This window comes from Lutra lutra, chromosome 4 (assembly GCF_902655055.1).
Source record: "Lutra lutra chromosome 4, mLutLut1.2, whole genome shotgun sequence".
NCBI lineage: Eukaryota > Metazoa > Chordata > Mammalia > Carnivora > Mustelidae > Lutra > Lutra lutra.
Genome location: NC_062281.1, coordinates 45,409,497 through 45,436,960, shown reverse-complemented (window position 1 = coordinate 45,436,960; position 27,464 = coordinate 45,409,497). Strand labels below are relative to the sequence as shown.

At 37.6% G+C, this 27,464-nt stretch overlaps 1 protein-coding gene across 1 annotated transcript in view; it reads left to right on the top strand.

The window, feature by feature from the left end:
- Positions 1-27,464, top strand: part of SLC26A7 (solute carrier family 26 member 7) — a 120,959-nt gene that overhangs the window by 32,661 nt on the left and 60,834 nt on the right. The window contains exon 5 of the mRNA XM_047728131.1: positions 15,734-15,898. Within this exon, the coding sequence (XP_047584087.1) occupies positions 15,734-15,898 (165 nt within the window). The remainder of the gene's footprint in view (positions 1-15,733; positions 15,899-27,464) is intronic.

Here is a 27,464-nt window from a genome sequence, read left to right as displayed (position 1 = left end):
TTACATGTAAAATCTGATCCAGAGAGTCACATGTTTTGTCTTATAAGTTCATCAAACATCTGCTTTCTTTTGTCTTTTCGCTCTGATCCTGGATATGTGACCTATGTTTCAGCCAATTTTTGAACAGATGGCTGGACTCTGTTTGACCTCCAAACTCATCTGTCCATTGTCAACCAGAACCCTAGGGTCTGCTGGATCTGTTGGACCCAGCTTTTCGGTCATTTTTCCTTTCCTCCTTCAGATCTGAAACCTCCTGAATATGAGGGCAGTCCTAGGGTTTCCAGCTTCTATAAACACAGTGTTTGTTCATTTACCTTGTTTTGTTTATTTTTAATTCTGACTGACAGAACTATTTAAAGATTTTATTTATTTATTTGACAGAGAGAGAGAGAGAGATCACAAGTAGACAGAGAGGCAGGCAGAGAGAGAGGGGGAAGCAGGCTCCCTGCTGAGCAGAGAGCCTGATGTGGGGCTCAATCCCAGGACCCTGAGATCATGACCTGAGCTGAAGGCAGAGGTTTAACCCACTGAGCCACCCAGGCACCCCTAATGGAACTATTTAGGTTAATAAAATTTTATATTAGGGTGTTTGAAACAGTCACATCCAATCTGGTTGACAGATTGTGGATTAGCTGGAAATGCTTTCCACTGGAAGTAACGGAGAACCTTACTACCGGAGGCTTACTTATACAGACATTCATTGCATTTTGTGTTAAAGAGATCATGGCCGACCTCAGGTTCATCAGTGTTGGGAAACGCATTCAATTGATGAACTGATCTGCCTTTTTCATTAGATAATAAGGTCTCTGTGACTTAATGCTTTTTCCTTTTTTGGCTTCTCTTCTGGTAGTTCATCAATAACTTTTTCCTCTAAATTGTTGCTTTTATTTATCTAACTTCCTTTCCCATGCAACTTTATTACTGGACTTCATTACTCTACTTCATTACTGGACTTACATTCTTTAACATTGTGTTAATGATTTTAGTATGTCTTTCTCTTTAATTTTTAGAAGAAACTATGGCATAAAATAATGAAGAGATTAGAATTAAGATGTATATTTAGAGCAAACTGTTCCTATACCATAAGATTTCTGATTTTGAGATTGCTTCCTTTTTTGCCTTTCTTTCAGCTTTCTGTACATCTGTAATATTTTGGTTTGTTTTCTACATAAGACATTATGTGGAACACAAGGTTTTTGCGGTTACAGTATCTTTATCTATTTTCCAGTTTTCATAGTACGTAGCCTAGCACTCCACCCATGGTAAATTTGCAGAAAAGTTGTGAATTAAAAAATAAACTATTCAGAATCTGAAAATCAAGAAAAAGCAGACATCATGCCAGGTAATAATTTTGTGATTTTAAAAGAATTGAATCTGACATTTGTTGAGTTAATTATTATAACACGAGGAGACTCTGAAAAAAGGTACATCAGAGAACTGTCATTCTCCCAGCCCACCCCTAGTCTCCCTCTCCTTTCTGCTCTGTTCTCACCCACCTCCTGTGGATAAGCCGTCTCATTCATTTCTGGTTGATACTTTTGCAGAATGAGTGTTTTCTTATTTACCCTGCTTTCTTACATGAAAGTTAGCATTCTTTTGTGTCTGACTTTCTTTGCTTAACAGTAAAATATCCCAGAAATCATTCCATGTCAGCTCCTAGAAACGCCCCTCATACTTTTTTATTGCTGCATTGTGCTGGGTTGTGTGGATATGTCATTGTTTATTCAACATATCGCCTATATTTGGGCATTTAAGTTAATTCCAACATTTTGCATTTGTAAACAATGCTAATGTGTATGTGCTTATGTATTTTCATATTGTTGGGGTGTCTGGTCAGGGTGAATTCCTAGAATGGGATTACTGGATCAAAAGGTCAATGCATAGGTGGTTTTGTTGATATTTTCAAATTCTCTTCCAAAAGAGTTGTAGCAATTTGCATTCCCCACAGAAATAAATGGGAGCACCCTCAGCTTCACAACAGAATGTGTTGTCAGACTTTTAAGTTTTAATCAATCAGGTAAGAAAGAAATCATATTCAAGGGTAATTTGCATTTCTTAAATTGTGAGTGATGGCAAATGATGACATCTTTGTATATGTTTAAGACTCTTTTGTATCCATTTTGTGGATTATATTTTTTGTTCATATATATTTCTAATTTTTCTGTTAAGGTTTTGGTCCTTTTTCCCTCAAATTTTAAAAGCTCTTTATATATTATGGATATTAGCCTTTCATCTATGATATATGCTTCAAGTGTTTTAGTCTGATTAGACATGCAAGTTATTTGACCATGCAATTGAAGAAATTTATGTAGATTTATTAATCATTTTTTTGATTGCCCCTGGACTTTGTCAATATTAGAAGCCTTTCCTTTACACTAAGTATATAGAGACATTCAGCATATTTTAAAAAATTTAATTTATTAAATTATTTTCTATATGCATTTTAAAAAATATTTACTTTCCTGATCAGTGTGGAGTTTATTCTTGTGTGTGTGGGAGATAAGAATCTAATGGTATTCTTGGGGCACCTGGGTGGCTCAGTGGGTTAAAGCCTCTGCCTTCTGCTTGGGTCATAGTCCCGGAGTCCTGGGATCAAGCCCCGCATTGGGCTTTCTGCTCTGCAGGGAGCCTTCTTCCCACTCTCTCTCCGCCTGTCTCTCTGCCTACTTGTGATCTCTCTCTCTCTGTCAAATAAATAAATAAAATCTTAAAAAAAAAAAGAATCTAATGGTATTCTTTTTCTAAGTGGTTGCCCAGTTGGGCCAGCGACATTGATTAAAAAGTTCACCTTTGCTTCTGTGATTTATGATGCCACCTTTACTGTTTCCACATTTACTTAGATCTGATCTTTTCTATTCTATTCCATTCTATTCTGCTGGTCTGTAAATAGCACTCTGTGTTAATTATGCAGTCTTATAGTGTGGTTTAATCTGGTAGGACTGGTCCACCTTCGTAGGTTTTACATTTTAGCGTGTTTTGGGCTATTCCTGCATGTTTGTTCTTTCTTCTGAACTCTAGCATCAACTTGTCTAGCTCCATTAAAAAAAAAAAAAAAAAAAACTTGCTGATATTTTACTGGGATTGTGTTTAATTGGCATCTTTATGTCATGGTGTTATCTTATCCAAAAACACGTGCCTTTAATTTTGTTCAAGTCTACTTTTGTTAGACTTTCAAGTCTTTCAGGAGTGTTTCCTCTTACACATTTTGCACATTTATTCCTAAGTATTTCATCATCTTTGTTGCTGTTATACATGGAACTTTCTTTACCATTATGTCCCCCAGCTGGCTATTGCTTCTGTCTATAAAAGCTATTGATTTTTCCCCACTCATTTCTTTATTTAACAAATGTATCTGTTAAGATGCTGCAGAAAATATAATTCATACACAAAAGTGGCTTAAAAGATGGAGTTTAGTGTTTCATATGACAAGAATTCTGGTAGAATCAGGGTTCCTTGTTGGTTAATTCAGTAACTATAATTGTGTCTATAGCCTATATTTTTTTATAGCTGCCTGCTATGCCATCCTTGGCTGGTTGCTTTTCTTCCTGGGTGACCCCTCAGTCCATGACTGCATGGTTTCAAAATGCTGCCATTGTGCCAGGCACCACGTCCTCATACAATCACATCAAGACTCAGAAAAATGGCAGTCTCTCCTTGTGCATCTCTTTGTCAGGAATAAAAGCTGACCCCAGAAAGTCCCTGGTGGACTTCTCCTGCTTGAAAGTATCACATGCCCATTCTTAAGTGAATTGCAAGTGGGGTGGGGGATAATATCACCATAATTGTCATAGAATAATTAAAATTCACCTCTGGGATGTAGAACTCTGGGAGTTCAAGGAACTCCTTCCTTGAATACCTCACAAAAAGAAAAGTGAACAAATTGGGATTCTGCTAGTGATAAAGAATGTGATAGTTACTAGAAGATTAAATATCAGTGCCAGACATGGAAGAATTTTCTGGAACTCTACACTAGCGAGCTATCTGCTAAACATAGGGAAAACTGGAATGAGAGAACAGGCTCAGGTCACTTTTCATAAAAGATATAGTCTAGTAGGGAGAGGGGTAACTGAACAAGTCATTATCGAGAAAAAAATACTATTATTCTAGTACTGTGTACATGTACATATGCAGTGCCTAGGTCTATTCATTATATATCCTAAAACATTATTGAATTGTTATTTTTTTGTTTTTTTGCTTTTTTACTATTTAAATGTTTTATTAATCATTGATTTTTTAGTATTTCCTAGAGGTACTTTTACTTTTTTACAAATTAATATAACTCATGATTTCTCTTGTTCAATTGCATTACATGGTACCTCTGCTATAATGGTAAATAATAGTAGAAACAAGGTTTTTTTTTTTTTTTTGCCTTTTCTTGAATTTGCTCAAAAGGCCATTAGCATCTCCTTTAAGATGCTAACCTTGAGAATAGAGTATATAAATTTACCATGTTAAGAAATTACTATTGTTTTATATTTTTTGTGTATTTAATAGAAATTAGAAAAAGAGCTGAATATTGCTGTAGGCTTTTCAGCATCTATAGGGATGATCATGTGATTTTTCTCCCTCTGAAATCTATTATATGTTATACTCTATTAATGGATTTCCTAACATTGAACCAACCTTAAATCGCTCAAACGACTCCCACTTGGTCATGGTGTGTTTTAGTCTTAATGTGGTCATGGATTCTGTTTATCAATTTTTTTTTAAAGATTTTATTTATTTATTTGAGAGGGACAGAGAGAGAACATGAGTGGGGGAAGGGTATAGGGAGAAGGAGAAGCAGACCCCCACTGAGGGCAGAGCCAGATGCAGGCTGGACGTGAGGCTCAGTCCCATGACTCTGAAGATCATGACCTGAGCCAAAGGCAGATGCTTAACTGAGTGAGCCACCAGGCACCCCTGGGGGGAATTTCTTGATAACGTTCTCTATTTTCTCTATTCTTCTATAAAGTTGTCATGTACAGCACTCTGTCTCCAATATGGTCAAATTTGGTACTGTGTATTTCCCTAGAATATTATCCTTTTTATCTAGCTTTTCAAATTTACTGGTAGGTAGGTCTTTGATTTCTTATGATTTTTAAACAGTTTCTTGTTTCAATGTTTTCTGCTTTGACATTTTCTAGTTTTGTGTTTATACTTCACTCTTTTTTTTATTGATTAAATTAGCCAGTGGTTTGTCTATTTTAATTCTTTATTTAAAAAAAAACCACAAAACTAGGATTTTGGGAGCGCCTGGGTGGCTCAGTGGGTTAAGCCTCTGCCTTCAGCTCAGGTCATGGCCTCAGGGTCCTGGGATTGAGCCCTACATTTGGCTCTCTGCTCAGCAGGGAGCCTGCTTCCCCCTCCCTCTCTCTTTGCCTGCCTCTCTGCCTACTTGTGATCTCTCTCTCTGTCAAATAAATAAATAAAATCTTAAAAAATTTTTTTCTAAAAAAAACTGGGATTTTGAAACAGTATGTCTAATTTTTTTTCTGTTGCTACCTCTGCTTTTAATTTTGTTTCCTTTCTTTTGCTATTTTTTTAGTTTATTTATTTTCTAGTTTTTTAGTTGGGAATTCCATCATTTATTATAATTTTAAGATTTTTATTGATAAATGCATTTAGTGCATTTAGTGAATTTTCTCATGCTCTTTGCTTGAAATGTTTTCTGTACATTCTGATAGCTTTTAACTGTCAATGTTTTTTTTTAGAAATTCAGTACTTCCAGTTTATATTTCCCCTTTTACCCAGCAATTATTTAGGGAAAGGTTTTAGATTTCTAAACAAATGGACCTTTTTGGTTTTTGCCAATATTTTTCTGGTGTTATTACATTGTGGTCAGAGAGAGCTGTTTGTAATAGCTTTACACTTTCTAATTTACTGATGTTTTCCATGTAACTAATATATGATCAATTTTTGTGAATGTTTCATGAGCACTTGGGGAGAAGAAGGTATAGTCTCTTAGTGTATTAGCTATAAGCTCTGCCTTATTGATTTAAGTTACCAAGTTTTCAATATTCTTATTCATTTTTTTGTCTACTTGGTCTTTCTTGCACTGAGAATGATGCATTCCTTACTGTAGGCTGCTTTTACTACAATAAACAGACTTGCCTTGTAGCGGTTTGATTAACTTTTAGGTAAACTGTTTATGTGTACATCTTAAACATAAATGCTTTCAGATACCTCTCATTCATTGCCATTCAGGCAAAGAAGTGATTCCTGTTTCTCTTCTTTCTTACCATTTTTTTTTTTTTACCATTTCTCTTCTCTCTTACCATTTTTTTTAACATTGCTAGTATGAAGTGCACTTAAACAACCACAATAATGTAATATGATACTTTCTATGTTGTAGATTAGTTATGGGCCCTTTAAAAACTGCTTTATTGAGGTGTAATTGCTTCACATAAATTCCACACATTTACAGTGTGCAATTTGATGTTTTGACATATGTACAAAGCCAGCACCGCAATCAAGAGAGTGAAAATATCTGTGACTCCCCTAAATTTTTCCTTGACACTTGACCTTCTCACTGCTTTAGGACCCCACCTCCCATCAACCAGGAATCACTGTAGATTAGTTTGCATTTTCTAGAGTTTCATAAAAACGTATTCACTGTATTATTTTTGTCTGGTTTCTTTCCCTCTGTGTAATTTCATTGTTGTTGATTTACTAGTTTTTTGGTAATGGTTTTGTAACATAGCAAGGACCTCTGTGATTAGAACTCATGCAGTATCTGATTGTAACTGAACTTTCTGGTCTGGGAATCTTTTTGTTTCCCCTTGTACCATCTCTTTCTAAGGTACATTAAGTGTCTCATTTTGCAGAGGAAGTGTTTCTGTTGTAACTGATGCAATTTTGTGCTATTAGTGTTACTCTTCAAAAATAAAAAAATAAAAAAGAAACACTTTCTAGCCAAAAAACAGTAGCAGCCAACAGAGCAATTGCTTGCTCACTCACAGCAATGAGGCATTAATTTCAAGGCAAGGTGGAACCTTTTAAAATGTCAATATCAGTAAGCATTTCTGTTGAGGAAACAAACACTCCATAAAAGTTAAGGCACTTTTAAAAACCATTGTTCTCTTCTGCCTGTAGCATTTATTATTCTCATGTTGGGCATCTTGCCCATTCCTTTTTTTTTTAATTTTTTATTTTTTCAGAGTAACAGTATTCATTATTTTTGCACCACACCCAGTGCTCCATGCAATCCGTGCCCTCTCCAATACCCACCACCTGGACCCCCCAACCTCCCACCCCCGCCCCTTCAAAACCCTCTGATTGTTTTTCAGAGTCCATAGTCTCTCATGGTTCACCTCCCCTTCCAATTTCCCTCAGCTTCCTTCTCCTCTCCATCTCCCCTTGTCCTCCATGCTATTTGTTATGCTCCACAAATAAGTGAAACCATTTGCCCATTCCTTTTTCCAAGAACTGAGAGGGGTCTAGGATTGTCCCCAGCCCATTTACTTCTGGAAGTTTTCCTGAGCTCTGCTTTTCTGAAGCGACTATGGGACAAGATTTCTGCCCTGGAGGACATGGGGATATACAGCTCCTTTGTTTGACAGTTGCACAAGCATGGGGTGACACAGGTGGGGGTGTTCAATGGAGCAAAGCCTTATATTATTGAACTGCTGCATTCTGGAAACACACAGGCTTACATCTTCAAGAATGATAGAAACCAACTGCAGACCCAAGTAGGGGATTTTCATTTACTTTTGGTTTAGTACTGAACATTTTTTAGGTATATTAAATAATGAGATCATGAATATAGAAATATTTAAGATATAGACTAGTTTAACCTGGCTATTCAGCACATCCTATATTCTGCTTCCTGAAAAATCATTGCCTTCATTCTTCTGAAGGGCAGGGGGAAGGTAATCTAAAATTTCACTATTTCACAACCATTATCGTCAGGAAGTCATTATTCTGTTTAATCTAAATCTTTCCAGCTGTATTTGTACCTGGCGAAGCTAAGAAGTAATACACTTAAAAGTAGAATTATAACATCCTCAAAATTATAACAATGACCATTCTTCACATTGAAAATCACAATAATAGTTAGCATCCTACTATATGCCAAGTTCTGTTCTCGTCTTGATGCAGGTATTCATACATGCAATCCCCATCACCATTTTATGAAATAAATCATTTTATTCTTCCCATTATACAAATGAAGATATGGAAAGGCAAAGTGACTTATGTTTAGAATCTCATAATTAGGAACGAGCCAAATAGGAGTTGGACTCCGGTATACATCCCCCTAACTGCTATGCTAGCTACCTGGCTTTCTCAACTCATACTGAGATAGGAACCAAGGAAACTCCATCCAGTAGCTTCTAAGGTCAGGTGTTGGGTGTGTTCTTTCCCACAATTCACCTCCTCCTCAGTGGTAGCAGCAGCCTATGCACTAGGCTTCGAGGCAATGGTCTTGGCTGTATGGCTGTGTGCCTACCATCCTCCAGGCACTCAAGGTCCTTTTCCATGTCACTTGCATGTCCTTCAAGGCTCAACTTAAATATAATCATCTCAGAGAGGCCTTCCCTGATATCTCTTGACGTGGTTATAAGTGATTCCCCCCACTTCCTTCGGCGAGACATTGCTTGTGACTTACACAACAGGATTTTTCTTTCTACCAGGAAATATTTTCCACATATTTACACCTGCCTTTCTGGACTGTGAGTCTCTAGAGCAGAGACTGTTTATCCCTATAATTCCAGTAGCTAGCATTTAATAAATGTAAGTTGAATAATTTGAATAAGAAAAAGGTCAATTAAATGTTAATGGTATCACTTATGTTAAGTAGCCAAAATTAAGTTGAGATTTTTTAAAACTTTTATTAATTTACCATTTTCTCTCTCTATCCCTGACCAGAAGATAAAGAATGTGTTTATATCTGTTTAAACTGTAAACGGTTCTTAATGAAAAAGGAATAAGAAAATGTATTATAATTTTCTAATTTGGTTATGGATTTTGTCAGATCCATCCAGTGGGAATGTGAAGACCTAGTCAGTGAAATCTCCCGCCTCTCCCCACAGCTATTCCCTGGCCACCACCCAGGGAACAATAAAAATACAGCCTCTTCCCATGCTCCTATGTCTTTTAATACTATCGTGCTCCAGTCATCCCATCCTATGATGTCATTGTTTTCCATAACTGGGGCAGAAAGGAAGGCAGAAGAGTCAGATCACTGTACACCCATAGCACTTCTGATTCTCATCGCCTCTTGCATTAGAGGCTTTTTTTTTTTTTTCCCAGTAAAGTCTGAGAACCGAAAAGATTATGGCGCCCCTTTCAACCATGAAGTTCCAAATAAAAATAATTCCTAACACCAGCGAATTTCTGATATATTTGACAATAAAAAATCAAATGGAAAAATAAAATGTGTTTCCTAAGCCTAAAATCAATTTGCCTCTGGATTATCCAACACATGGCTCATTTCTGTTCTCCATTCCTGCTGTGTCCAGTTTAGGTGTTTTTCATCCTTTTTCCTTTAGTTACTCCTCTTATACTGACCTTTTAAATGGCGAGTTGTTCCACATTTCATCATCAGATTAATTCTAGCAAAGCCCAGGTCTTATTTTTGAGCCAGTGTGCAACACACTTCTTGGCAAAATTAGGTGTTTAATAAATGTATGGAAGAGTGATGTCACTCACTCCTGCAAAACTCTCTTTTCACTACTTTTAAGGTGCTCCATATTCTGACTCAAAATGTCTTGCTTTATTTTCTATTACTCCCTTTGGGCTAGTTGTGCTCCTTTGGAACCAGCAGCTCTGTGTCTTCTGAACATATCCCATGGTGTTCTGCTTTATTCTCATATTCTCCCCTCTTTCTGGAATGCTTTCTAATAACTTCTCCCACTTGGATTCCTCCTTATGTGTCAAGGCACGAGTATACCCCTATCCAGCATAATTCCCACTCCCTCTGAAATCTATGGCACGTTTTCTAGTCCTCTCTTTTATATGTGTGCACAGTTGTCTTGGTGTGCTTATTTACTCACATGTCATACCTTTGATGCCCAGCTGTGTCAAGTTCCCCTGAAGTGCCCTCCCCGCCCTCGCCCCCCACCCCCTGCCCACATGTGCAGAACTCAGGAACTCACCAAATGCGTCACACATATGAGGAAGAAATGTCAACTTACCTGAAGATTCTGTGGAAGACGTGGAGGAGGTTTCTTTCTCTTTTTTAACTTTTTGTTTTAGAATAATTTTAGATTTCGGTAAATTTGCAAAAAGAGCAGAGCTGCCACCTACTCCATCCACCTACAGTTTCCCCTATTATTAACATCTTACATTAGTGTGGTACATTAGTCACAATTAATGAGCCTGATTGATACATTGCTACTGACTGAAATCCACATGTAGTATGCAGCTTTCCTTAATTTTTACCTAATGCCATTTTTCTGTTCCCAGGATCTTATCCAGTACACCACATTATGTTTAATTGTCCTGTCTCTCTTTAGGCTTCTCTTAACTGTGAAAATGTTTGAGACTTTTCTTGTTTTTGATTACCTTAACAGGATAAGAACTTCTGGTCAGTGTTCTGTAGAATGTCCCTCCATTGGGATCTGTCTGATATTTTTCTCATGATTAGATTGGGCTTACAGATTTTTAGAAGGAAGACCAGGGAGACAGAGTGACATTCTGATTACATCACATCAGAAATCTAGACTATCAGTATAACTTATCATTCTTGGTCTTAACCTTAATCACTTGGCTGAACTAGTGTTTGTCAGGTTGCTCCAATGTAAAGTTTCTCTATTCCCCCCTTCCCATATTGTATTTTTTGGAAAGAAGTCAACATGCAGAGCACACACTTAAGAGGTGGGAGTTACCTTAAGTGAGAGGTTGAGATAAGGAGTGGGGAGTGTCTATGTAAATTATTGGAATAATAATTTACACAGGAGATTTCCTGGCTCCTCCATTTAAAAAATGTAATCAATTATTTATATCAGTATGGACTTAAGGTTATTTATTTCATCCTTTGGATTATAGTCCAATGTTACTTTATTTATGTTGTTCCTCAAATTGTTCTAGCTTTGGGCATTGGGAGAGCTTTCAGTTGGCTCCTATGTCCCTCTTTGACATACCCCCTATTTATTTGTTTGTTTGTTTATTTTTGGAGCACTTCCTTTGTTTCTGACACTACAAGATAAGCCAGGCTCCAAATGTATATTTCCTTCCCCAGTCCTAGAATCAACCATTTCTTTGAGGAGCCCTGGCTTTTGTTACTGGGGAAATAGCATCCGAGATCAATATCTGGGTGCTAGGTATGCTCATTGCAACTGGGTGTTGTTCCTTCTAACGCTCTCAGCTGACAGAGTGAGGAAATATATATATGTATGCAGACATATCTGTATATATTTCTATATGTATCTACCTGTATCTATTTCTATTTTTTTCCCTAAGATACTCTCCCTGCTTAAAGGCCATAGCCTTAATGTCATCTGCAAAATTCCTTCATAAATTAGTGTGTGTGTTCTTTTATAAGATTTTATTTATTTATTTGACAGAGAGTGAAAGAGCACAAGCAGGGGGAACAGTAGAGGGAGGGGAGAAGCAGGGTCCCCTCTGAGCAGGGAGACCGATGTGGGGCTCGATCCCAAGACCTTGGGATCATGACCTGAGCCAAAGGCAGGTGCTTAACAGACTAAGCCCCCCAGGTGACCCTATAAATTCGTGTTTTATTGAATAACTGGGAATAGGAATTTGGGGAAAAATTCTGCCTACCACACCGAGTTTATATTTCAGAATTGAAGTGTGCATGGCTTGATAGCTCCTTCCCTTTTAGCACCAAACGATATGGAAGAGGGTTTTATGTTCTCAAATCCACAGTGCGTAGGTATCCATTTGACATTTTTTTATTCTCAAGTTTTCTGGCCACACAAGCTTTTTTGCCATATCCCTGTGCAGCACTCAGTTGTTTTCCTATTGTCATGAGCAATTTAGCTCTCTTCCCCAGACTTGCATTGCTGCTCAGTAAAGAACACAGCTCTTAGCATTTTAGCTCCCACCCAAGGAGCTTCTCAGACTTTACCTTCCTAGTCACACATCTACATTACAGTTCTTTATGTTTTTTATTAATATTGCCCCATCCCAACATCTTCGTTTCACCTCTCTTTGCATGGTTTTTTAAAGCATAAACTGTATCTTTATCATTGTATTCTGGAACAATGTTGCAGCTAGCCCCTAGAGTGTGTGCAGTAAATATTTATTGAGCAGACAAATAAATGACTTGGTACAATGTAAAAATCAGATAGCAAAGGAACTGACAAACTTGAAATGCATGCTATATTCCATCCGCTTCTGTAGGATATTTGTTTACTATGTACTCTTTTCTTTTTTTTTCCACTGTGTGAAAACCACTTGCAAAAAAATGGCCTGAAATCTGAGATGCATTCAGTTTATATAGAACACATACTGTTTATAGAAGCATTACTCAATAGTATCATGCTAGTGAACCTTGATAATGTGTGTCAGAGGTTTTCAGCATTAGCCCGGATCATCAGCTTTACTACAAACAGCTGAAATATATTGATGGTATAAAATTTATTTTCTCATAAAATGTTGCATGGCCAAATTTGGGGACTTGGCTAACCAGCTTAGAATTATTGTTATCTATATTTTTAGTAAAAGGAGCTGAGGTGGCTGTTTATTAAGTCATTAGCTTAAAAAAATGCTTAACATTGATATAAAATTTAAATACTGGGCCTCTGAACAAACAGCCTAGAATGATCCTCATTTCACATACTTAAGTTCTAAGATAATCTTGGAAGTCGCACCCATCTGTGGGTGCTTCTTACAAAACCTGCGTTGGATGGGTACTTGCTGTCTTCAAGCTGTGTACATCAGCCTCTATATGCTAGATCCCTAATTTTGATGTGAAAAACTGTTCAAATTTGGGTAGTGAGAAAAGAGGAGTTCTTAAATTTCTCCTCTTTCTGATCCTTCTCTTTCCTTTTTCCTCCTCTTCTTCCTCTTTGTCCTTCTTAAAATAGCCACCATTGTCTTGGGTTATGGAGAATGTTGTCACCCACAAGAGTAATTTTTCTTCAGTTAAATATCACATGTTTGCAGTCATCCTTCAAATACCCAGTGGTTTATGTCAGGAATGAACAATTAAGGGGCTTGTTGACCTTTCAGAGTCAAAAATTCTCTGTTTTAGGGATTTATCTCTTGCTGAGAAGATTTTTTTTTTTTTAAGCATAAAAATGTGTAGAAGTAGAATATTACAGAAACACTTTGAGTCTTTGGCTAAGTTTTAAAGGAGTGTACTCCATCTTTTCTGGTTTCTATTGTAAGGCAGGTGTATGTATTTTCAATATGTGAAAAGGCTGAACTCTGTCTATCTTGTGCTTTCCTGAGCCCTTCCATTTGTAACATTCAAGTTGTGGAAATGACTAAGAAGCTGCTACTAACAGCCAGTGGTTAGCTGGGAAGTGGCTGGTGAATGACTTCAGGTGAAGTGACCTTTGTTTCTCAGCCATGAGAAATCATTAACTCTTCTAAAAAGGTGCTAGAATTGAAACAAATAATAAACAGAAGGTAAAATGGTGGTGGTTTATACAAGGGCTTCCAAAACAGTTTTCTTCCACAATAAATAAAGATAAGATTTCTTGGCATCCAGATGAGAACTTTCCAACATTCCATGTGTGCATAAAATTCCATATATGCAAACAGGTTTCACAATTTCAAAGATCTGGATTGCTTGTAGGCTACATTTAGCTGAATTGAAAATCCGTCTCTCTGGTGTTCATCTTACCCCAATAATATGTGAATTTTATCCTTAGGGCCTGTAAGAGTTAATGTCATAAGTTGGAATTTACTTACTAGTAGATAGGTGGTTGGGGAAAATTGGTTCAATATTTTTCTTAACTGATTGTGTTTTCAGGATGAAAATCAACAGACTATGAATCAGGAGTTGCCAAGAAGATCAGTGCGTTCCATTCGTACCTATACCATTGATTGCATATTTCCCTCAGGATAATTCTACTTTAACAAACATACACATAGTTTCTGGGGGAAAAAAAAAAGAAATGTTAGTAGTAGAAGCTGCTGCTCTGGCCTCCTATGTTGGCAGAAAGAGATTGCCTGATTTCTATGTTGGCGATCCATATTATTTTTTTTTATTGCATATTGAATAAAAGGGGACTGCTAAACTGCAAACAATCTGAATACATTTCTTTCTGCACTGATAAATTCTCTCAAGTTTTCCAGCGTTGGAAAAGGTGGGGTTGCCCCTTGTACGTTTTCAAAACTGAGCCTGGTGTTTTGTACTGGGGAAGCATGCATGGCACCTTACCATGTTCCTGGTGCATCATGTATGTTGCACATTTTACAAGTTTCAAAGCCCTTTCTTGTATTATTTCATCTTCATTTTATAATGATTCTACAAGACAGCATAGACATCACTGTAATAATTTCTAGATGAGGAGGCTCAGAAAATTTCAGTAGGTTTTCTATAATCACACAGCTAGGATGTCAGGCTAGGAGCAGGATTAGGACCTAGGTTTTCGGATTTGAGGAAACTCTACTCTGGTGCAAGTTCAGAGCATGGTTGCTTTTGGTCAAAGGGCCTTGCAACGTGATAGCAAGGACATATTTTGCAACTTATGCTCTAGAGTTATCAGACAGAACTTTATACTTCTCTTTCCCATCACTGTGATCTCTTCATAGAATGAGATCTCATTGTTATTCTTTCCTCTGATTTTTAATAATTAATCTTATTTTCCAGCAGGAATTTTAAGACCTGACCTAAATATTATAATTAACACACTGAAAGATTCTATCAACATGACCCACTTAGTATCCCTTTTCCGGTGTGGAAACTCATGAATGTAATTTAATGTTACTTTTAAAAGACTGAATTTTGTGTTTTGCAGTTTCCCTGATGGAGTTTACACAGTTGTATTCAGTGAGAGGATGGGCCATCTTCTGAAAGCTCTCTCTCTCTGGCAGAGGAAGGACACTAACTGCTGCTGTGTTAATAGTGAGAGAGGAGAGTTTTGATTCTTCCGGTCATCTTTTGCCCAGCAGAACTCAATGCACAGCTTCTACTCACTCCTGATCATTATGCCTGGTCATGACATGGTTTTGCCATGGAGCACGATGCTACGAGTAGATAGGGACTGTTTAAGGAAAATGACTTTTCTACTGATTCCTGGGTTTCTGAATTCATATCCCTTTAATCTACCTCTGTCTTTTGCTCCTTTCCACATACAAATAAGTCCTCATATCTTCTTGTTAGAATTGGCCATTTAGAGCCACTTGACAGAGTTTCTAGTCATGAAAGTGTTCCTATTTCTCAGAACCAGGGAGAAACTCAAGAAATGGGTTTTTTTCTTCAGTGCTTTTGAGGTTTTAAGCCTCCTGGGTGTGGAGTAGTGCATCATGTCCTTCTGAATTTTTCTTAAATTAAATGATAATGCAAATTTAATTTTTCTCCACAGAGCCCCATCTATGAACTGATCTGAGCATATTTCCCCTTTTTATGATGAGGAAAAGAGAAAAAAGAAGTGAATTTTCAGGGGTGAAAGATGTGTTCCTTTTAATTGGAGCACTTACACTATACCTAAGAATATTTGGAAAGTCTTGGAACCTAGTTATATTTTCAAGAAAAACTCCAGATATTGAATATATAAGATTTCAGAATCCCATTTCGTGTGAGTTCTTCAGGTCTGTGTGGAATGAACATGAAAATGTGTTGGACATTAATTCCTCTAGAAAGTCTGGGAAATGTCACTCTCCTTTGTCCTCTTAGGTGGCCATGTTTGCACTGCAGCTGGGCAGTGCCACCTTCCTGCTTACGGAGCCTGTGATCAGTGCGATGACGACCGGGGCTGCCACCCACGTTGTGACTTCACAAGTCAAGTATCTCCTGGGAATGAAAATGCCATATATATCTGGACCACTTGGATTCTTTTACGTGAGCTTTCCATATGTCTTTGTTCGTGTATTTTGGGAGTGAATTCTAATACTGAGATTTTTCGGTAGGTATGGAACGTGGGTTTAAATACAATCGTTTTGGGATACTTTTAACGTAATTTAGGATATGAAGCTAACTTAATATGTTCTATCTACTAATTTTGGAAGCAATTCTTGATAAAAATTGAGTATGATATAATTTGGGGTCATGATTAGAAAAAAATAACTGGAATTTTTCCAAGAGCCAGCTCTGTTGCAACTTCTCATGGAAGTCATCTACTGGGATTGGGGCCCAGTTTGACTACAGGACACTCTACCACTTTCATTCAGTATTGTGAACTCCAGTTTGGCTCAAATCATAGGCCTGGGCAAAATTGGTGGCGGAGCCCCAGTGGCCGACAATGAGCTACTAAAAGTCACTTGAACCTGAGGGAGGAACCTATGGCCAATTTCAAAATATTACCCTAATAATACTCCCTTGTTTTTGTCCCTTTTTGAAGCTGACCTAAAATCTCTGACTGCTCAGGAAGTCATATCCTATGGAGCTTTATAAGAAAAAGAATGTTTCATCAATAAACTGAAGGGCAACCAAACTTCATTTTACTTCATTTCTTAATTTTATGTAGTAGAGAAGGAAAAAAAAAATATTTCCGTTCTACTCTTCTAGGTTCTGAGCTGTGGACCCACTAATAAAAAACCAGATTAACCAGAGAAAACCAACAAGTTTATTAACATGGGTATCATATAGGCAAGGGAGAAACTCAGAGATGAGTAACTTGAGAAAGGCTAGAATTTGGGTGTAAATACTTTCTTCACCCAAAACAAATGAGGAAAGAGTGTGCAGAGCCAAGTTATGGGAAGGTGACCAGGGAAAGTACTATAAACAAGGATAAGGTTTGCTGTGCGGATTTAACTTGTTCCTTCTTCTTGATGGGAGTGCTTTGTGAGTTAGAGTCACCCTTTCCTTCTACAGAGAGGGAGACACCTTATAGGTGGAGAGTTCCTTTATGAATGTAAATTTCTCTTACAAAAGGGTCACTTATATCCTGTTTCCAGAGCTTCCTTGTGTCTGCTGTTTCTCAAAATAACAACCTGAAGATAATCCTTATGTCAAACAGGTATATTTTGGGGTGGCACATCCTGAGCTCCCACAATGTAATGCTGCATACTAAGTAACACTAATGTTTTATAATGAGAGAATTCTGACTCTCAATTTTCTTGATCTTAAAGGCTAAATAGTAGCTTAACATATAAGTACAATAATTTCTTCATCTAATGCCTGATGTTATGGTAGTTTGCGGTGTTTCACTATTATACACGGCTTCATGAGGATCTTTGTTATTTGTATGTTATTATCTGCATCACTAATTATTTTATTGGGATAAATTCCTAGTAATGGAATTACCGGATCAGAAGGATATAAGATGTTTGCCAAATTTCAGTCTGAAAAGTTGTGCTCATTAATATTGCACATTCGCCTTATCATTGTCAACTCTAATTATTACTATTTTTAAAATTTGTCACTCTGGTACCTGAAAAGTAGTATTATCTAATCTGCTTAAGTGTGTGTTTCTCTGAGTGACTGGTAAAGCAGTCCATAAAGATAGCAGTTGGCAACATGGAGCTGGAAGCTTGTTCTGAATTTTTGCTATTTAGGTAATATCCTGCTCAATGACTCATTCATTATAAGAGAGCTTAAAACTAAAACAAGAGCGCTGGAACTGAGCCTGGAGGCCCCAGATCAAAGGAATGCAGACCAAAGTAGCTGTAAGCCATCAGGTGACGGGTCCCTTATGACTTCTGGTGACACCAGGTCTACACCAGAGAACCAAATCAGCACTGGATTCTGTCTTGACCTTCCTGAATGGTGTGCTCATCTGTGAGTGGGAAGTGTAAGAAAATGTGAATGAATTACAAATTAGCCTCTTCAGTCATATTCACATACAAATAATCATCCCTCCTTTCTCTAGTTCTGTTAAAAGAGGCAGGAGAGCCTGATAGGGGAATGACATTCAGTCTTTCAGCTTCTTTCTCTCATGGCAAGTATATGAAATGCCATGTTAAAGTGTTTTGTGTATGATTTCTTTTTTCCATTTTATTTTCTTGTGAGGAAAACTGTAAGCTACTTAATCTTTGCCTTGTCTGTCAAATCCTGTGTGGCTTGTTGGAGGCAAGGGGTTAAGTTCTCACAATGAAACAGGATCAGATTTTAAAATATTTATAGATGGGTGGCTTTACAGTCACCGTATTCAGTTGGTGGGAATTGCTAAGCTGTGTGCTGAGGGAAAATGAAGAAAGTTGCTATTGCTTTTCCGTGTCCCAGAGTCCTACACTGTTTAGTTGCTGGGTTGGAATGGTGCTTTGATTCTTTGCCAGAGTTTCAAAAATGTATGTGGTTATTTTAATGTCAAAAATTGTGGCGATCTGAGCTTTAGATTAAGAAATAAGTTTTGTGGGGCGCCTGGGTGGCTCAGTGGGTTAAAGCCTCTGCTTTCGGCTCAGGTCATGATCCCAGGGTCCTGGGATCGAGCCCTGCATCGGGCTCTCTGCTCGACAGGGAGCCTGCTTCCTCTTTTCTCTCTCTGCCTGCCTCTCTGCCTACTTGTGATCTCTGTCAAATGAAATGAATAAAATCTTAAAAAAAAAAAAAAAGAAATAAGTTTTGTGTCATGCATGGGTTCTACTGGGATGTTTGCAAAGTGAGCTTTGGTGTAGTTAGGCTGAGGAAGCTGATGATGATAATGTAAGTGTGAACTTGTCCCTAGCTCGTTTGGGTGGGGTGTGCAGGACCAAAGCTGAACTCAGCTCTGAGGTATAGAACAGAAAATAAAATGGAGGCCTTGATCATCAGGGCCAGAGAACCCAGAAGAGGGTGAATTAACACATTGGGGGATTGTTCACTTTTTGACTATGTTTCCTACCTCTGAGGTTTCACAACTCTTCTATCCTTTTTGAAAGCTACTCAGGCTGATGGGAGATAAAGAATATGTAACTGGTTATCTTTGGAGCATAAATTAATATCTAAAGTATTTGAGACTCTTGTATAAGAGTCAGTGGTCATGCCTAATTTTCTCAGCCGGAACACTCATTTTTCTTAAAAGAATTCAAGTTTGGCCAACGAAAATGTCTGTTGATTAATTTTGATAGTTGCGATCTTTGCTATCAATGTCACCTTCTGCCTTCATCCTGTTCTGAGGTCACTGGAGGTTGGGGTCTCTCCTTTCCGCCATGGGGATGGTTTCTTAAGTGTCTTCTACCTGGGGGATGCCTGATGCTGTGCTACTAAGAGAATCTGATTCTCTAGTTTGAATATCTAAAATCTCTATCCCTTTGGTCGCTCTGAACTGGTGGGTGTTCTTGCCTCAGCAAAACATTTTTAAAGAGCAGTTTGAGTCAGAAACACCTGGTGGCAGGTTCTGCCCTGTCAGATTGTAGAACAGATGTCTGATAGGTCGTAAGAAGTAGATGTGCCCTAATGCTTCTCCCCTTTCTACATCTGCCATGTAGATCACGTGCCACCAATGCCAGCTAAGATCAGAGAGGCCACTTCTTCTCTTCTAGCTGAAAACTGGTAAAAAGCTTCACCAGAGGAGGGGCTCTCCAATAAGTGTTAAAGCCTACTAAAGGTTTCAGCTCCTGGTCCTTCGAGTGCCTCTTTCAGAATTTCTAGGATCTTTATATGCAGATAGATCCCCATGTACACCCTTATGATTTCCTTGATTCCCAAGAAAAGTGGGTAGAATTAGGCAAAATTCATCTTTCTTATTTAACTTCCCAAATTTCCTCATGCATCATGTTTTACTTTCTCCTTTGTTATGCAAGTTTTATCTCTAAATTTATATACCTCTAATAAATTTTAAATTATGGCTATTTCTTAATGATCTTTGAAGTATTGCACATTCTTTTTTAGTTACTTATTGGGTAAAAATCAGTTTTTTTCTCTGAGTTGACTTTTAGCTCTGCTGATTTTATTTAGGGTCCATACAGTCAGGTAGGCCATAATTCATCTTTTCTTTTCCTTAGAAAGAGGCAACAGGAGAAAGAACTTGAGAATTTTAGAAGCCCATATTCAGATCATAACTCTGGTCTTGACCAAATCAAGTATCTTTGACTTCTGGTTGCCTGTTTCATAAACTGATGATAATTATACCTACCGGGATTCATTCCCTAAGTAAAATGCCTAGAGCATATTCATTAAACAGAAGCCATTATCTTTGTACTAGTAATGCATCGTTGGATATAACAAATTTAAGATTTTTGAAAGAGCTTCTTATGTAAGAGATACTTCTGTCTATTAATAATAATAGAATAGTAATAGATGGTTTTCCTGTAAACTTTGGAGGACTCAATCAGATAACCAAAGCTAAACAGTAAAACAAAGTTCTATCTCTTCTTGCAACTTAGAAAGATGACTTCAAAATTTATAAAACTTAAAAAAATAACTGTATTTGCTGTTTATAATAAGAGTTAGTCATCAGAATTCAGGAAATGCTATATTTTTGTTTATTTTTATTTAAAAATATTTCCATCTATTTAGCTCACCACCCCAAATAGTTAAAAACTCACTTAACAAATTATAACAGTGCTGGAATACATTTCACACTAAGCAGAAGCAATAACATTCTGTCTTGGGACTCTGGCAAACCAGTGACACTATTTTATTCCTGTCTTTCTTACAATTCGAGTATTTGACTGATAGTTGGTTCCCCACATACATAAGAGGGAAAAGTTTAATTCTTCTCTAGAATATTTTTTTAAATTTAATTTAATCTTATTTTTTTTCAGTGTTCCAAAATTCATTGTTTTTTTTTTTAATTGAGAAATGATGATGCATCTTTTGTTAGAAAGGATGTTTCCCCAAAAGGCACAATAAAAATTACAAAAATTCCTAGTTCCTATTAGCACATGTGGGTTTCTTTGAGATGGCGCCAGTGTCTCAGCCTGGAGCAACATATGATAAATTTGGCTGAGTTAGTCTCATTGGCATGGTTTCATGTGAGTACTGTTCTAAATAATTATATACAGTTCTGTACATTAAACCCAAGAGCACAAGGCAAGCTTGGCAACATATTCAATTACCCTTCTTGGAAGTTTTTATTTCCTTCCTTAAATCTGAGGAGTTTCAGGACTGAAAAACAGTTTCATTCCCACCCCAATCCCTGAAGTACAAGCAAGCATTTTCTAGTTTGGACATCCCCGAAGGCTGCAAGGCAGGAACCAAGAATGTTAATAAAATGGGGTAGAAACATCAGAAGGAAATCAGAGCCAATAAAACATTTTTTTAATAGAGAATGAGCTCACAATTAAATATGTACAAATGAGGTTTATATGTGGAGAATTAATCTACTTTGAAGACCTAGGCCCTCTGGGAATTCTGAATGAAGAACACACTTTGGTGGTTTAGGAAAGCCTGTGTTTTCTCTTCAGTTACTGTGACATGTCTATTGTGAATTGCTGGGATGTACAATATACCCTGAAAAATGGACAGAATAAATTGAAGGGGAGAGGAAAGGAACGTTCACATGCAGCTTGATTCAGTCAGTGACGTAGGGGATAGAGAATGTGGCAGGTTTAATTTGGATACGGAACAATTATGTGGGAATTTATAACAAAGATTACTTTAAAATTCTAAATCAGAGGGCAGTTCATTTTTGCAACTCAACCATCTTGGGTTGAGCTCTCTCTATGCCCCACAACTCACTGAAAATCAAAGCACTACGAAATCCATGCTCAAGTGATTCAAGTTAAACTTCATCTCCTAAACAAGGGATGGCCGGATGCCACCAAGGCTGTGGTGAGCTTGGTTGTATGTGTTATGAGTTTTGTGTGCCCTGTTGTTTCTAGTGTTGAGCACACCATACTTCCCCTAGTTCACATTTTGGTTGCAGACTTAATTTATCCCTTAAAGCAAGAGTAAATGGATTTTTTTTTAAAGATTTTATTTATTTATTTGACAGACAGAGATCACAAGTAGGCAGAGAGGCAGACAGAGAGGGAGAGAGGAGGAAGCAGGCTCCCCGCTAAGCAGAGAGCCCAATGAGGGGCTCGATCCCAGGACCCTGAGATCATGACCTGAGCCGGAGGCAGAGGCTTAACCCATTGAGCCATCCAGGCACCCCAATAGTGAATGGATTTATTCCCAGTGTGAGAAGCACTTGTTGATCAGAAGTTTGCGTATAATTATGTAAAAAAAATAAATGGAATGTGGGTTTTTTTTTTTTTTCCCCTATCTTTGGAGGTTTTGTTTGTATTCATGAAAACACAGCCTGGGGTTAAGCTTTCAGCTTAATATATTTCTCTTGTTTTTCTGTTTGAGTGACTTTAAGAAGTAGAGGGATTTGAGGAGTTTGATTTAACAATACTGACCCTAAAATGTTTAATGATACAATGATATATAGGCAAAGTTTAGAGGAGACATCAAATTCTTAAGAACAGAGCGAACTAGTACTCACATCAATTTTGAAGGGATTGGATATGGCTTTAGGGATCTCCAAGAAGAATCTATATCTGCTTAGAGATGGGATTCAAATATAATGAATTTGAAAGTGAGTTGAGGCAGGGAGAGGACATGTCTGAGCAACCGTAGCTCATGTTTAAAGGCCCCAAGGATGTGAAAGCTGCCTTTAAGAACAAAAGCCAGGGCTGAGAGTGGACTTGTCTCTCCACCTGCTAGGTGGGAGAGTTGGACTAAGTGTGAGGCTTCAAAATCAGAAATCTTCAACAGATTAATTTGGGGAGATTTTAGGAACTACACGTGGATGGGAAGATATTAGTATGTATGCATCCTTGATTTAAGAACCACTAGAATAGAGTTCCTCTGCAAATACTAGCTGACTGCTTCTTGGGCACTGAAGATGCAGTTGAGAATTAATATCCCTGTTCCCATGGAGTTTTATTGAAATACTGAGGTGGGCATGAAATAGGGCAGGAGGAGACAGATTGGTGAACAAAATCATCCCAGATAATGTTAATGAAGGAAGCCAGCTCTTGTAATGAAGGTGGGTAATGGGATAGAGCAAAGGAGAAATGATAATACTCACCTTGTATTAATTGGGAAATTAAATGAGTCACTGCACATCAGATAGCCTAGTGCCTAGAAATGTTACTTCTCCTGCTTTCTAGAGAATGATGATATTGAAATAGGCTCTCCTGTTCTTTCTACCACGAGCTGCCTTCCCCACATCTGCGTGTGGTGGTGAAAATATAAAAATTCCTCTGTTCAGGGGGAAAGAAAGGGTTAAGGTGAATGCACTGTACGGATTCAAGGAGTGACAGGTACTAAAAGCTTTCTGTTAAGTTTCACTTTGTGTTTTAGAAAGACTTCTATCTCAGTCAACTTTGAAGAGGGGAATATCCTCTGTGTTCATTTGGTAAGGCTGTTGTAACAAATGGCCGCAGGCTAGGTGGATCCAACAGCAGAAATGGCTCTTCTCACAGTTCTGGAGGCTGGATATCATCCGGGTGCCAGCATAGTAGTTTCCTCTGGGGTTGCTCTCTCTCCTTGGCTTGCGGATGGCCCCCCTCCTGCCTCTTCACATGGTCTTCCCCCTGACCACGCACTTCCCTGGTATCTCTCTGTAGGTCATCATCTCCTCTTTTTATAACCGCAGGAGTTAGATTGGATTAGAGCCCACTCTAATGGCCTCATTTTAATTTAATTACCTCTTTAAAGGCCCTCTCTCCAAATATAGTCATCTAATGAGGTACTGGGGGTTAGGGCCTCAGCATATGAACTTTAGGGGAACACAGTGAAAAGCATTTGACTTGGTAACTATGTTAGTGTCCTGTGGCTACTATTACAAATTACCAGAAACCTGGGGACTAAACACAGAGAACTTTATTCTCACATTTCTGGAGTCCAGAAGTCCAAAAATCAAGGTATTAGCAGGGCCATGATCTATCTGAAGGTTCTAGGGGAATCCTTCCTTGTCTTCCAGCTTCTGGTGGCTCCAGGCATCCTTGGCTTGTGGCTACATCAACCAAACTGTGTCTTGGTTACCCCAAAGCCCCTTCTGCTTTGTGTTCATGTCTTCTCCTCTTCTGTCTCTTGTAAGTGCACTTGTTGGATTTGAGACAAATATCTGTGCACAGATGATGCCACAAGTGTTTTCAGACCACAGTCTGAACACATGGAGGAAGCATTTATGAATGTTACAGTTTTTTTTTTCCTAGAGATATTCCTGGTTTTGTGGTTGATGACAGACTCAAAGTCATATATTGGGAATCAAGACTTGTGGATCACAGATTAGTACTTTATACCTACTATAAAGTAGAATGCTGACAGCTTTATTAAGGTTTGCTGATTGTACCATCACTCTGTTGTTTTTCCAGTGAAACATAAAGTGATTTATGACAGATTCCTAATACAAAAATAGCACAGGAATGATAAATAATTATACTAAAGGGATTATGTGTTCTTTTTGGCATAAAATATATGTTAGCATATTTCATGTGGTCCCTTTATAGATAGTTCAGAAATATACTCATCACTGCTACTGAAGAATTGTCAATGATAACATTATATACTTAAAATATTAAAAACATTTTTTTTCTGTCGTGGACATTTCATTATAGCAATACATAGAGCATGGAGAATGCTAGTGGAAAGGATTTTTGATTGATAGAAATTTCTGGTTAATTGAATATTGGACAGAAAAATCCATTAGTTTTTTTATACTTACTAACATTTCTAAACATTTAAGATCTTTCCCTTTGCCTTATGAAGTTTAACAAAATGGACATAATTTAGCTTTTTCAGTTACATAATGAGAAACTATTGAATGGGTACAACCTCCTTTGCCTGTTTTTTTTTTTTCCTTAACTAAATCCCAAATATGAGTTTTTTCAGCTTTGGATTTTGCCTCATTCTTATAAAGATGGAGTTATTAAAAATCTGATTATTTAGATCAGATAGAAGATATAAAAAATCGATTATTTAAAATTTACTGCAATAGTAGCTTTAATATTTAGCTCAAGACCTTGCCTATAATAAAACTTCAATAAACATGTTAAGTGGTTAATAAATGATAGCTACAAAGCCCCATAATGTGATATAGCTCAAGTATTGATAGTGAGAAAAGAAATCTCTGGGTCCTGTCTCTCTTCATCATTCTGCTTATTCAAGTTAAGGTCTCCTATTTATTATTATTTTTACTACATTAGACCAAAGTATTTAATTCATTCAGCAATATTTATTGAGTGTCCATCTGCCAGACACTATTCCAGAAGTTGAAAATCCATCAGTTAAAGAAAAAAAAAACAAGATTGGCCAACTCAGATAAGAACACATTCTATAAAGAAATTTGTTGGGGCACCTGGGTGGTTCAGTCAATTAAGTGACTGCCTTCAGCTTAGGTCATGACCTTGGGGTCCTGAGAGTGGGCCCTACACTGGGCTCCCTGCTCAGCGGAAAGCCTGCTTCTTCCTCTCCCTCTACTGTTCCCCACTGCTTGTGCTCTTTTGCTCATGTTCTCTCTCTCAAATAAATAAATAAATAAATAAATAAAATCTTAAAAGAAATTTGTGCATGGGTGTGCAGACATTTATTAACTACTTCAGAAAAATCTCATCTGTCAAGAAAACAGTGAGAAACAACATAGGTATTGTGAGTAGACTACTTTTATTCTTTGACATATCTCAAAACGGATTTGTTTGGACATACCAATAGTTTTCATTTAATGTCAAGTTGTAGTAAACGGTCAATTTAAAGAATTAGCATTATAGTTTCAAAATGAACTGAACTCCTGTTTTGTTAAAGTGGTCAGTTCTGATGACACCGCTTATTTATTTATCCATACACGTATTAAACTGCCTCTGCTCTTCTGAGGGAAAGATGCTCTTCCGTGGGAGTTTTTATCCACTGGAGCTTAGCGTGTGATAGCATTCCCAGATGACTGGATTGATGAGCAATGAGAAATTTTAATGTGTGCTTAGGATGCCTAGACCTGCATTAAACGAGCATATGTAATTATGTGTTTGTATGTGTTTGCATATCTGCTTGTATCCCTCTCCCTGTTCCTGTTTCTGTCTCCATATGCCACTCGTGGCCTGCAAGCTGACTTTAGCTGTGACTTCTTCCTGTGGGACCACATGACAGTCATTAGGATGACACTCCTCATCAGCCTGCTTTTCTATTGTGTTCTTCGCGCTGGTTGTAACAAGCCTTTGCCCACCCCCACCATTCTTCCGGAGCATCTTGTGAGAAGTGCTTTGCCCTACAAGTTGTTGTTTAACCCAGACAGACAATAAAAACCCTTGGGGGGGGGCTTTTCTCATTCCTTTCATTCTGGGGTGGTCATTTTTATTATTGCAAACACATGTTCTCAAAATGCACATTATAGCAAATTTGTTATGGCTTGGCGGTTGAGCATAGCCCTTCCCCCCTTTCTTAGACAGGCACTTTCGTGGCATACTTTTAATACCATAAAACAGAAGGTATAATCCTCTAAACCCTTTAAAACATTTGGATGCTTGTGTTTTTTCTTGACAAATCATCTGAATGATATCCTCATTTTTGTCCTTAAATCATCAGAAAGCAATGTATCTGGACAAAATTTTCTTGACATTCCTCTAACCCTATCCCCTATAAGATATATTTCACTGAGAGGCCTTTTGAATTTTAGTCCTCTACTTTGAGTAAGCGGTGACTATGAGAAATAGAACTTGCTCCTTCACTTGCTGTAGGAATTCAGTGAGCAATTACTGTCCACAGCATGGAGAGACAGAAAAAAAATGTTGTCTGCGTCTCAGATAGCTATGATATTGTAGTACCTAATTTTCTTTTCAGGTAGTGTGGGATAAAATAGAATACTGGGAAAAAGATAACAGGTAAAGCTATTCTGATCCCTAATTATTCCTTAATGTATCTGATACACAAGTAGTGGGATTTTTTGGGTTGTTTTTGTTTTGTTTCTGTTGGTTTTTGTTGTTTTGTTTTTAAACTGTGGGCAAAAGGGATTCTGGATTACCTACTGTGGTCCCTTTCGCTCAGTGAAGCTTCAGTTTAACTGAGTTTATTTAATTTGTTTGTTTGCAAGAGTTACAGTGTGAATGATAACGTTTAACCTCTAGAATTCAGGTTTGGGTAACCTGAACTTGATGTACCTCCTTATACCATCCCTGGACCAGATCTCTAGACCAGATGGGTTAAGTCCTTTGATTAGGAAACCTACTGAGCAGAATTTTAGGAGATCCTGAAGAACATAGTCTATGTGAGCTCTTTTGATCCACTGTGTACGTAATATTTTGATCCAGTATTTTTAGTTATGGTCAGCTCATACTTGAGATACTGAAAAGAGAGGCCAAAGAATGCCAACAAGTTGGGCGGCTGTAAGAATAGCCTGTGACCTAGAGCAAAAGCTAGTTTTTATCACCTGAAATGACTCGAAGAATCTGTTGTGGACAAATAAAAGTGAGCTTATAAAAATCAGAGTCAGCATGATCCAACAGAAGGAGGAGTTTAAGGGACATGTTGAAGATAAGCATTTAAGGCTTATTTAAAAACCTTTAAAATTATACAAGTGATATATCTTCGCAAGAGAGAATTTGGAAGATACAGATCAACGCAA